This window comes from Sapajus apella, unplaced genomic scaffold (assembly GCF_009761245.1).
Source record: "Sapajus apella isolate SASKATOON/1434 unplaced genomic scaffold, GSC_monkey_1.0 scaffold137, whole genome shotgun sequence".
NCBI lineage: Eukaryota > Metazoa > Chordata > Mammalia > Primates > Cebidae > Sapajus > Sapajus apella.
Genome location: NW_022437077.1, coordinates 1,227,203 through 1,240,776, shown reverse-complemented (window position 1 = coordinate 1,240,776; position 13,574 = coordinate 1,227,203). Strand labels below are relative to the sequence as shown.

Here is a 13,574-nt window from a genome sequence, read left to right as displayed (position 1 = left end):
ATTTTAAAATTTATTTCTCACGAAGGTGATACTTTAAAAGGCATATAAAGGTGATCTGTAAATTTACATATTTGGTAAGGAGCTCATTACCATTTTTTTTTTAGACTGGATCTTTCACTCTGCTGCCCAGGCTGAAGTGCAGTGGTGCAATCACAGTTCACTGCAGCCTCAACCTCCTGCACTTAAGCGATTCTCCCACTTCAGCCTCCCCAGTGCTGGGACTACAGGCAAGAGCCACCACACCTGGCTATTTTTTGTAGAGATGGGGTTTCACCATTTGGCCCAGGCTGGTCTGGAACTTCTGAGCTCAAGTGATCTGCCCACCTCAGCCTCCCAAAGTGTTGGGATCACAGGTGTGAGCCACACCTGGCTAGAAGCTCATTTTAAAAGGCCCTTTCCAATGCTGTCTGTATGTTTGTTTGTGTGGGGACTATTATTAAAAAAAGAAAACAAAAGCATAAAACTATTTCTAGATTGGGGTGAAATTAATATTTTTAATTTAATGCTCTGGCAATGGCTATTACTGGGTTCCCAACCAGCGACATTGGTCATTCTCCAACACTGCTATGTTTGTTGAATATCTACAATCAGCCGGAAATGTTAAAAACATTTGGTAAAGTATCATTAACAGGATGATAAAAAATACCCTTCTCAATCCATAACAGAAACAGGATCTACTCTCTATTCTGCAATGTGGCTTATTTTTATTTTTTTGCCTGTGGAAACACAGACATTACCCAGAGATCACCAAAGATCGCCATGTATCATGGAGACAACAGAGACGGGGAGGATTTTACTAGTGGGGTCCGAGTCTTTTACAGTTACAAATTCCACACTCCTGGTAAGTCACCAGGAAACACACGTTAGCGCTCTTTGGAAACTGGATACACGCCATATCTCCCTTTCAATCCACGTGGCAACTAAAGCTTCCAATGGGAACCCTGTATTTCTGATCGTTAGGTGCAGCTCTTATCCACCTATATTCTATTCTGTACTAGGGCAATAAGGAGCAATACTGATACAACTGCCCAAGATCTGTGGCACAGTTAGATGAAGGCTAATGAAGGCAGACATTATACGGAACTGCTGAAGTTCTGCAGAATTTGTTTATGTTCTTCAGGATACTCACACATATACACAAATCAATCAACAGAGAATTCATCTGCAAGCTGCAGGCATTCCTTAGAGAGAACAGACAGAATACCTATTTACACGCCCACTTCTGCAGTGAAACCAACCAATGGCCAGGGAATCCACACATGACTGCTGTGGTACAGCTGTAGCTAGGTATTGGATTCAACTCCGCTGCACAGGCAGACTGGACAAAGAATCCAAATGAATGAAATCAGCAGCATTACCTTGCCCTTAGGGTCTGCTTAAACTCTGCAGAGTGGACATGCATAATCCATTTCCCGTAGCTACAGCTTCACATCCAAGTAGGAGCACATACATGAAACATATAGTGGCCATTCTTTCCTATAAGTCAGTAACAAAATATAGGTGTTTTTGTCCAAAAGCAGGACAGCTCTGTTATGCGTAATGCACAGTTAATTGGGTTCCCAAGTGGAGCTACCAGACGAGGATTCACTATATGCAGTACTGTCCAGTTCACTGTAGGAAATGCAGTTCACTGTGGTATGTCATTTAGGTATGCTTCTGGGGAAAACTGGCTTAGAGGCAAGGCAAAATCCATTTTTACTTAGAGGCAAGGCAAAATCCATTAATCCACTTGGGCCTTGAAGAGACACTAGATATGAAATATATCATTTGTATGAAATATATATCTCTCTGCCCTCTACACAAAACTACATCCACTTGTGTGCTGTTATGGGGTTAGAACATTTGAATACAATATCCTTATTTTTGGTGTAAATAGTAACACTAATAAAGCTCTTCTTTGAGAGAAGGGACCAATTTAATGTGTATCTTGAGGGAACACACCAGGATTATTTCTTTTGTATACACTGGAAGGAAGAATATATTGGGAAAACACCCTTGATTTCCGTGAAAGCTAAGAAAGAGGGAGACTTTCGAGAGGTGGAGTGTTTTGCCCTTTTTATTTCCCCTCAAACAGGTAACCCAAGTATGTGAGCAAACCGGGGATCTGCAGCACAGGCACAGCAGCAATCTCTCAAGCAGCACTTTCCGTAAACCTGGGTTAACATCTGGACCGGCAGCCATTTGGAATGAAGAGTCGAATCTCTGCTGCCCACTGCAGTGCAGCATGGCATACACCAACGACTCTGGGGCACTCCTTCTGCTCTGGAGGCTCCCATTGACACGTGAGCTGGGGACAGACAGAGGTTTATCCTCTTCCAATTGCCTGCAACTCATGTTGCAAGCTGAACTTGCTGGATTTGCCACCGAAAACACAAAGCTTCCTCTGTATCTCCTGACGTATGTTTAAAAAAAGCAGCAAGGCCCTTCACACAAGGTTCATGTTCTTATTGTTTGCTTGAGCGTTTCACTTGTTGGGGGGAAGAAAAGACCTTTGGTGTACGAAGCTGGGCTTAACTCCCCAGAGCCCAACTCTCCCAAGGTAACTCACGGCTTCAGGGTACTTTACCTTCGTGTGGGGCTGGGTCTTGATGGAGCCGTATTCATATTTCTTCTTTCCGCTGCCTTATTAATATCTGAAAAGAATAATCAACCCATCTGTTCAATGCTACGGAATAAAAACAAGATCATCAGCATATTTCAAATGAAAGCAACAACAACAAAAAACTACAATGACAACCAGATGGTGTAAGAAAAGCCATTCAGCAGAGAGACACTGTCACTAGGGCAATTTTTATTATTGAGTTAAGGTAGTACATTGTCATGGCTTGGTAAGAAATGTTCCTTAGTTTTCTAGTTAACACGTGAACTGTGTTAAACTAATTATGTCAATGTTTGAACACCCTGCCAAGCCCTAGACCTGACATATTCCCTCTAAGGGGAGGGGGGAGGTTGTTTTCTAAACTCTTGGAAAGCAGCTGTAAGATTCTTTTCGTGAGGAAGAAAGTGGGGGGGAAGGTAAGGAGAGTTTAAAAAACAAAAGAGGAAAGGCAAATAATCCTATTTTATGTTACTAAGAAGCAATAGCTGGATTCCATTGTCCTAAAACTTCCAATATCACATGAAGTAGGGCCTCCTGTTTAGTGTATCTTGTATTGATTTCCACTGGATAGAATCTTCCAGAACATGCAGAAAATTAATTTTTTTTAATAAACAAATAAGATGACCTGTTAACATCTACAACCCTCACAGACAGATAACCAAGAATAAGGATTGGCATTTGGTATAGCAGAGTTAGGTAATAAAACACTTCTCATAAGTTGTTTTCATGAGAGAAGGCTGGCATATACAACTAGATATGGGAGAAAGGTGGAATCACACAAGCTTAAAGAAAAGCAGATGTGTATAGTTAAAGGCTGCTTTGCTAAAAACAAAACATACCTGCTTTACAAAAATGGAAGTGAATAAAAACACCACGTATTAAGAAATCTAGGCCCCAAAATAATACCTAATAATGTTCATATGACTTAAAGCTAAATAAATACATTACAAATTTCATACTTCAGATGAAGAAATAAAACTGCTTTCTGCTACAGTATAGTTTATTCCCCTTTTTCCATATTAAGCAATTAATAGTATACGTAACGACATCAAATGTTATTATGCAGTACTCACATAATTCGAGTGTTTTAAAATAATAATTACGTATTTTAAAAATCCCAACCAGATTACTATCACATGAAAGATCACAGAAATAAAACAAACTCAGAGGTCTGGCACAGATTTTCTACTGCTATGTTGCTAACTTTTAAGTTCGTATTCAAATGAGGGTAGTCTTTAATTCCATTTTAAATCAGAAGTCTCTGTTTTGTCTAGAATGGCTTCTGACAGAACTGAAGATAATATAAAGCTAAATAGTGAAGCATACCTTACATTGCTTCTTAGCTTTTCAATTAAGCAGACACAAGATATAATCCTTCTATTTTAAAAAAACCTGAAAATATTTTCTATGTAAGACTTGGTCAGTAATATCTGTTCATAGCTTTTGAATGTACTAGCACGCAGTACAGTCACAACTTACAACTCTTAAAGTTGATAATGGTCTAAATTACAAATTATATAATGACAGGCCTTATAGGAAATACCTAGTTCTATTATACGTAATTGTGAAGAATACTAGTTCAGGTTTAGGACTTACTGAATCTGTTAACTTACTTGGTACCACTTTCTAATTATAGGTTGGCTATGATTCAGAGAGAAATGTAGTATCTTGGAGTAAGTAGTTTTCAAGTATCTCTGGAATACACTGGTGTGTATTAAGATTAAAAAATATAACAACTTCAGCAGGAGTTCATGTATTATTAAATGGTCTTGTGAATAAAGAAAACTCACATCTAAACACTTGACTAGACCCGGCAAACATTCAGGTGAGAGTTCAACACATATAATATTACTTTAATTGGCAAGTTTCTATTACCAATAATTTGCTCTCTACATACGAAAAAGAATATTACATTGTGTAATTATAGCCAGTTTTGTGAGTTTCCCCTACGGGACTGGGGAAATCACATGGTCATGTATACTTTATCTTTGGGACAAAACCTGTTTTAGTTTAGAATGAAGGACATAAATATTTTACTTTAAAGCTGGTGAAATCTTTTTGTAATTACTTGAAAAGTTAAAGATCATTCAAGATTATATCTTTAAACCATTCTGATTGTAATTTGCCTCCTAGTATCTGTTTTCATTGGGCAGTCCAAAACATTTATTATTTGGATGGCATGTGATGTTTCTTCCGCAAAAACAAGAATTCTCAGATCAATGTCTTATTTTAGGGGTTAGTAAATTTTTAGTGTGGTATGTCAAATGTTTGTTTATTCACCGCTATTTAAGAGTTCCATAAACTTCCAACTTGGCTGATGTATGGAGAAAATGAGACCTGGAATTTTTCTTTTTTTTTTCTGTCTAATAGACTTGCTCAGATTAGGGTAGGGCTGGGGAGTTTTCAGTGAGAGTTGTAAAAACACAATCACCAACATTACTGTCAATCCCCACACAACCCAAAAACCCTAACACACGTGCACACAGAACTCATGGAAAAATCCATGAGTTCAGAAATACAGAAGAATAAATAACTTCAGGGAGCTAATCAGGTAGAAGGAAGATTTAAGGAGTCAAGACAAGCTTGCCTTATCCTAATTTTTTGACACAGAATTTGAAAAGCTGTCAATTGGAGGTGGGGGATTTATTTAAACAAGTTTTTCTTTGAAAATGCAAATACTGGGACTGCTAAAGCACCAACTCAGGCTTTATATAAAAGGAAGATACCAGAAAATAATCCAGAAAACATGTAGGAAATGGGCAGAACCGTTTTAAACCACAAAAGAATGCGGTGAAGAATTCCCAAGGAAAGACACAATATCTAATATAATCTATAGCCTTTTTTTGTATTAATTAATCAGATTATTTTCTCCTAAATCCTTACAGAGAGATATAGTCAACACCAAGGAAATAGAAATGGTGTTACTATAAAGAAGGGAAAAAAGGTAGAAAGACAATCTGGAGATCTTTCTGACATTAGATGGGGAACTATGATTGGAGAAATGAATCAACAAGAGGGCAGTGGCAACTTGGGAATCTCTTTCCAAGGAGAGGTATATTGTCTCCTCTGCACAGAAAAGGGAAGAAATGGTACTTCTTTCCCCTTCTGCTATACTTAGTCTGGCCAACTGCCCTTTAGACTAAAAGTCCTCTCTCAGTGTCTTCTCCACTTCAGTTTGGGTGGTACTTCCATACTTTGTCAATTATATTAGCAATGTGAATGCCATTCAAAATCATCATAATCACCATGAAGTGCTTAATCTCAGCCTGAATATAGTTTCCAAGTGGTGGTCTGAAAACAGTTAAAAGCAATTCTCAGTTAAGAATTTTTAGACAAGAAAAAGAGCTTTATATACAAGGGAAAAAACTGGAAAATAATCTAGAAAACATGCTGCAAATGGCAGAACCATTATAAACTACAAAAGAATGGGGTGAAGAACTCCCAAACAAGTATACAATATCTAATCTACAATTTTATTTTAGACTCCTATGCCAGACAGGGCTCACACCATGGTCCTTGGATAATGCTATCAACAAAAATGCATGTTTCTTTCATTCATAGTACCAAGAACTACTTTGTTCTACCTATTTTTTAATTGTACCATCATAAAACAACTCTTTTCACCTTAAAACCAAGTTTTATAGTTCACAAGCTATAGCCACAGAAAACAATGAGGACTGGGAATAACAAGAGCAGTATTAAACAAAATTTACAGGGGCCCTCTTTGGACTGAACTCCTGAACTAGGCTCAACAGGCCAAACCAAACTCATGATGAATTTCCACACTACCAAGCCAAGATGAAGCTCTTTATCTGATGTTCTGCAAAATCAGGAGATAAAAAATGGCCAAGTCCACAAACAGGCCAGTTTCAGTCAGCATGATAAGGAAGTCTGCACTGCTTTTCCCTTCACAAGAAAGTAACTTTGAAATGACCAATCCACTTTTTGTTCCTTGTCTTTGCTTTCCTTAGCCCGCTTTTCTGTTTATAAGCCAAACTCCTCCGCTCATCTCATCGGAACACTTGTTCTATTTTATAGAATGAGGTGTTGCCCGATTCTAGAGCTGCAAATAAAAGCCAATTAAGATCTTTAAGTGTGTTGTAATTTTGTCTTTTGACAGCCACATGAACCACAATGCTTAGTGACAGCACCACCACTAGCTGTTGAAAGAACCCTGAAGCCTATACTGTTTTAATAACTGACTACAAATGACATAAAACTCCCTAAAAGGTTTAGTTGAAAACCAACTAACAATCAGGAATTACTAAAGTGGAATTACATGCTGATAAAGATAATGCCACTCTTGGAAAACCATACTGACAAGACAGTGAATATCACACATTAAATCCCCCAAATTCGGAGGGGAAATGACAGGATTTCTCAGTAAACTATATCTATGAAGACAACTTTGATAATATATTGCAACATCAGGGATATTGTAATGAATTATATTGTAACAAGTCAGGGATAAGAGAATGCTATGCTTGCTCTTTCTAAATCAACCCTTTAAGCTCACTTTGAATACTATAATTTCCCCCACATTTGATTATCTCCTTTATTCTCTAATTAAAATAATTATTACATCTTTAACTGTATTAGAATATTGTTCCTGGGAACAGAAATAGGGAAACAATAGTTTATACTTACAGAACGCTCACTTTGTCCCTGAGCCTGTGTACTAAGAATATTATGTGCAATATTTCATTCAATCCTTTTACAACTCTTGCAGTTAAGTACTACAATTTCTACTTTACAAATGAGAAAATTGGAAGTTTAGAGAAATTAAGTGACAGGCCACACAATCATCAGGAGGCAGAGCTGAGACTCAGACCCAGGTCTTTCTCATACCAAAGTACTTAAACATTATGCTATGCTGCCTCCAACAGGGAGTGGAAAGATACGCTTTCCATTTAGGATATTCTTGCTAGGACTCCCTGATCACAACACTGATGGAACCTGGAAAAGGTCCAGTCTATGCTAGATACTCCATTGCTTAAATGCCCCAGAGATGCCCAATAGGGTAGGACCTACTTATTCAATGACCACTTCAGCTTCTATTACCCCAAACTACCATGTTTCTGGGGTTTGCTATTGACATTCACTACAATTCTTCAGACAAAAAGTATCAACATTTAGTTTCCTACCCTTCTTATTCTTTTAAGAAATGAGCACTTGGCTGGGGATAGCAAATCTAAGCTGCGGTCCTACTTTGGGAAATGTACTCAAGTCATTTGATTTCTCTGAATCTGTATTTCCTTTCTGACAAAATGGATATTCTGCCTGTGTTAGCTATGTTGACTCAAGGAGACAAATCAGCTGAGAAAAAACTATTTTGGATTTGCAAAGGTTGAGCTAATCTAAACTACTAAAAAAAGAGTCTGAGCTGCAAAAATTTTAAAATACAGATTTATTTAAAACTGGCAATTTTTCAACTAAACAGTACAAGAAGAGAACAAGTAATGAATCTGAAAAGGATAGCTTATAATTAATACACCGAATGCTTCACTGATTCATAATGTTAAATGCCTACTATGTTTCACACATGTCCCAGGCCTTACACATGTGGAAATGACAAGGCTAATAAAGTCCTTGCCTTAACGAAGTTCATTTTCTAAAAATACTGGCTCTCAGCTCTGCTGTCCAGGCTGGAGTGCAGTGGCTTGATTATAGCTCATTGCAGTCTCAAACTCCTAAACTCAAGTGGATCTTCCTGCCTTAGTTTCCTGAGCAGCTGGGACAACAGGCATGCACCACCATATCCAGCTAATTTTTTTTTTTTTTTTAAGAGATAAGTCTCCCTATGTGCCTATGTGCCCAGGCTGGTCTTAAACTCCCGGGCTCAAGTGATCCTCCCACCTCAGCCTCCCAAAGTGTTGGGATTACAGGTGTGCCACCATGCCTGGCCTGGAGTTCACTGTTTAATAAAGGAGAGGCACAAGTATACAGATAATTACAATATAATCTAAAGTGGCATTATGGCAGACATAATGGAGTCCTAATTTTGTGTATGTGTGTGGCAGGCAAGAGGAGCAAAGTAGAGAGGAGACTGGGAAGAACGTGTGTATGAAGCGGGTGGGGGTGAATGGGGGGGGAGTAGGCAGGGAAGGCTTAAAAATAACATTTAAACTGGGTCCTGGGGAATGAGTGGGAGTTTACCAGAAAGAGAAGTCATCCCAGCAGCACATACAAAGGTAAAGGAATGGTGTGAAGGACATATCAAATTAGAAAAACTACAGGAAGTTTAGTGTTGGGAACACGGGGATAGGAGGAAGAAAAGAGAGGAAAGACATGAAGCCAGAGTTAGACTAGATCGATTGCAAAACATTTTGCAATGGAAAAGGAAGCTCGAAGCAAGAAGGTCTATTAGAGGGCTATAAACTGAACTACCATAGGGTCTCAATGAAGCCAAATTAATGAAACTTTATGTATATTCCAAAATGAGGTGAGGGAGTATTTAAATGTAAGACATTCAAAATATTGCCCATTATAGTAACCTTCCTCAAAGACCACTGGTTTGACACTGGAGATAAAAAATTGAAAAAGCCATGATTTATTTTTCAATAAAGAGCTCCCAAGTAGCTAGGACTACAGGTTCATGCACCACCACATCTGGCTTTTTTTTTTGTAGAGACAGGGTCTCACTATGTTTCACACAGGTTGGTCTCAAACTTCTATCAAAAGAGATCTTCCCACTTCAGCCTCCCCAGATGTTGGGGTTATAGTATGAGCCACATACCCAGCCTTAAGACACTTTACAGAACTAAAAGTATAAGACAAGACACTCTTTTTTTAAAGGTAACTAAAGCTGCCCTGATCCTTGCCTAAACTTGTCTGGTCTTTACAGAGGCTATCTGGAAAAGTTCTGATTCTTATGAGGTGGATTATTTCCTTAATGTAAAATTGGTCCAGTTGACCTATTATCTCTTAAGTGAAGGATAAAGAATGAAGATGACCATCCCTATAAATACTTATATCTGGTAGTAACAAAACCACCATTTAAAAAGCAGTTTCTTAAAAGGCAGTGAAGGGCCAGGTGTGGTAGCTCACGCCTGTAATCCCAGCACTTTGAGAGGCTGAAGCGGACAGATCACCTGAGGTCAGGAGTTGGAGACCAGCCAGGCCAACATAGTGAAACCCCATCTTTACTAAAAATACAAAAATTAGCCGGGAGTGGTGGTGGGTGCCTGTCATCCCAGCTACTTGGGAGACTGAGGCAGGAGAATTGCTTGAACCTGGGAGGCGGAGGTTGCAGTGAGCTAAGATTGTGAGCCACTGCACTCCAGCCTGGGTGACAGAACGAGACTCCATTTCAAAAAAAAAAAAAAAAAGCAGCACACATGCTGGTATTATATATTTAGCTGTCAATATACTTCATATTTCTCTAATGTGCTGCTGCTTGAGACAGTGGACTTACCCTGATCCTTTCCTTAATTATTCTCATTAATGAGAGTACAAAGAGGATAATTCTGTTAGTCATTGCTCTTTTAACTCCTTGACAGTTTAACTCTGCTTAGGCAGAATGGCCTAGACAAATATATGTGTTATTCACAGGACAACTATTTTGGCACAACAACAACAAAAAATTGATGTTGAGCTTTAAAAGCCCTTGGGCATATAAATGCCTCCAGAACTTCTCCGAGGCATTTATATGCTAAACATGTGCAATGCCAATGTCCAAGAGAAGAAGTTACCATGGACAATACCTCAACATTTCCCAATTTTGCTTGACCCTGAAATCCAATTATCTCCAATGATAGCTTGAATATGTCTACTAATTATGTGATCGGGGCAAGAAATCTAGCCTCTTTGAGTCATCATTCCCCTATATGTAAAAAAGATCACATTAGTTTGTCAGTCTCATAAGATAACTGGCAGGAGAAATGAGTTAGTATTTACCATTACTAATAAGAGTAACAGTGACTTTAGAAATAGAAGTTTCATTCTTCATCTGGGGAGTCAAAAACAAGGGAACAATGTAAACTGAAGGGAATAAAAAGTTTAATATATTTCCTGTGAAGATTTTCCATTCTTAAAAGCACAACTAAATTTCATTAATTCTCATAGTAGCAAAACATTACACAAAGGCACTGCCATCTGCAGGTCATAAACATGGACTGCTTGCAATGATTTTTTAAAATGAAGTTTCAAACCATTAAATATTTTCTCATCAGACTTCTAAAGAGTCTTTCCAAAAGTTGTTTATTCTGGCCAGGCGTGGTGGTTCCACCTGTAATCCCAGCACTTCGGGAGGCCGAAGTACGCGGATCACCTGAGGTAGGGAGTTAGAGACCAGGCTGACTAACATGGGGAACCCCTCCCCCCACTCTCTACTAAAAATACAAAATTAGCTGGGCATCGTGGTGCACGCCTATGATCCCACCTACTCGGGAGGCTGAGGCAGGAGAACCGAACGAACCCGGGAGGCGGAGGTTGCGGTGAACCGAGATCGCGCCATTGCTCTCCAGCCTGGGCAACAAGAACGAAACTCCGAAACTCTGTATTCGTTCTGAAACGGACACCGCGGTTAAATCAAATTCTCAGAAATGTGAAGAAAATGACTTTAGCCTTAAGTAAATTCTACATCGTGATCATACCAAGATAACCCTAAACAAATATGTTTTTAACAGGGGGATTTTTTCTGCAGCCTTTGAGGGGAGGGGAATAAAACTTGAATAAGCCTGAACTGACTTATCCGACTTTCCTTTCAATGAATTAAATTAAATCTGCTCTTATTCACATAAACCGATCTTACGAACACACTATTAACTTACAAATAAGTTAATCTGTCAATGCCTCCTTTAAACATGTGGTGTTCACAGACATTCAACATTGAGCATAAAGAATCTAGAAAAACACCTTCCAAGGAGCCTTGCAACATGGATTCTCTAGTATATTCTACAAGGAAAATCAGTGATTCTAAGTTTTAGGTTAAGAAAAGTGTCAGAGGTTTCAAAGGCCATTTGAAGAGCGACAGATGAGCTAAAGGAAAAGCAAAGAAATCAGAATAAAGGAAGAAATGGATGTTAACAAACAGCCAAACGATTTCTAATAACCACAATGCAAAGCATGGGCTTTACTGGTTCCAAAAAGTCGACACAAAGTTAGTTTTCACACCCAGACTGACTCATAGAGAAAACATTAAATTAAGAGTTGTCAAAACTCACAAAAGCTTCCCCAGCCTTTGTAGAAACATCTTTTTATGAGCCATCAGGGGCTTACGACATCACAACGGAGGCACACCCGGTGCACTTGAGTGGATAGTTCTTGCAGTTCCCTGGGACTAACACTTTTAAGTCAGCAATTACAAGAGTTTACAACAAGAAAGCTGTTATGTCATTATCCCCTAAGATCCTAGGGCATTTCATAGAATCTGTTATGCTCAGGGGAACAGGGTGCAAGCCAGAAGGACCACAATTAATCCCATACTCCTAGAGCAGCGTTTCCCAAAGTGTGGGACGCAGAGTAATTTCAGGAGGAACAAGGACACACCGTTTATTTTAACAGACAAATATTTATTTTTTTATAAGCATTAAAAAAAAAACTGGCTTTCCAGTACCCGGTTTGTGATTAAGTTGTCGCCTTAAATATATTTAAGGAGAAAAAAGAGTCAGTTTAAATTAAAAAAAAAAAAAATGTAACATTTGGTAAATAGCAGTACAGATGGTCCACGGACATAAAGGTGCAACGCGAGGCTAAAATGTGGGCAACGCCGTCCTAAGAAACGCCGGGAGCCTGGAAAGCCGGCCGGATCGGACGCTGGCGCTGAGCTACGTGGTAACCCCAGGCACAGTTCCTCTCCCCGTTCTCTGGGTCCGGGGTCCGCGCCTATAAAACGCGTGGGGTGTCACACAACAAGGAGACACCCCGAAGATGTGGTCAGGGGCCGCGAGGCGGTGGCGGGGGTCAGCGCTCCGAACACCGCTCGGCGCTGCACGCCCGGAGAACGCCTGGTGCCACGGGCCGCCTTCACCCGGTTCGAATCCCGACTGCGCCACTGACTCGTTGAGGACCCGCGGGCGAGCGACTCCACCGATTCGACAAGGGGGTGTGGGGTGTGCGGCTCAACCAGACAGAGAAGCCTTGAGGACTCCTAGTGACCGTTCGTGCTCAGACAGGCGGCTGCGGTGCGACGCCGCCCATTTGCGACCACCACAGAGGACCACAGGCCGCCCCCGCTGGCCGGGCCTGGGCCTGACGGGAACCGGAGGCGGCCGCGCCCCGCACCGGGCATGCGCAGCCCCGCGCGCACCCGGAGAGGAGCTGAGGCCGTGGCCGCGCGTCGAGTGGGCCTTCCCGCCTCAGCTTCCCCGTCCGGCCAGGGCACCCCCCAAACAACCGCCTGCCCGTCAGCCCCACGCCTCGGCTGACGGCCACCGCTTCCCGGCACTCACCGCTACCAGCGCGGCGGGCTCCCGGCCGCTCCTTCGCCTCAGGCCCGCCGCTGCCGCCTCCTCCTCAGCCCACCTGCCCGCCGTAGGACAAAGGCGCCACCAACCGACCGGCGCGGGCACGAGGCAATGGCGGCCGGGCGGAGAGTGGAGATGGGGGCAGAGGGCGCGCACGCAGCGGCAGGCGCGGCACTGTCGCAAGAGCGCGCGGGTTTACGGCAGGGCTGAGTTGGGGCGTTGATCTCCTTGGCAATAAGGGCCGGGAAGTGGCTCTCGGGCGGCGGTTGCGAACGCAATCGGTTGCCTAGCAACAGCGTCGCAGGCGGAGAATGGGTCCCGCGGTGTTCCTCCAGTCCCCGCCCCGGAGTACTTTCCTTCTGTTTTCAGAGCACATTCCCTCTTCCCTAACTGTGGGAATAGAACATTCAAATCCCCAAATACCTTGATTTAGTCTTGCATAAAACTGAAAACAAAAATTCCAATTCCCTATACACGCGTGTATTGGAGAATATACATATGGTCCTGTAACTTCCAGATTGCAAGGAACAAAGAGAGCAGAAAGGTGGAGAAAATGCTGTATTTAAATT

At 41.1% G+C, this 13,574-nt stretch overlaps 1 protein-coding gene across 4 annotated transcripts in view; it reads right to left on the bottom strand.

The window, feature by feature from the left end:
* NCOA5 (nuclear receptor coactivator 5) overlaps nucleotides 1-13,136 on the bottom strand; it is a 29,729-nt gene extending 16,593 nt beyond the window's left edge. For 2 of the 4 annotated variants that reach the window (XM_032263630.1, XM_032263632.1), the window contains exons 1-2: nucleotides 12,991-13,136; nucleotides 2,567-2,633 (exon numbers count right to left, since the gene is read on the bottom strand). In XM_032263630.1, coding sequence (XP_032119521.1) covers nucleotides 2,567-2,604 — 38 coding nt within the window. In that variant the 5' untranslated portion in view covers nucleotides 2,605-2,633; nucleotides 12,991-13,136. The remainder of the gene's footprint in view (nucleotides 1-2,566; nucleotides 2,634-12,990) is intronic. The other 2 variants (XM_032263631.1, XM_032263633.1) reach the window with 2 other exon arrangements.
* Between the last annotated feature and the right edge of the window lie 438 nt (nucleotides 13,137-13,574).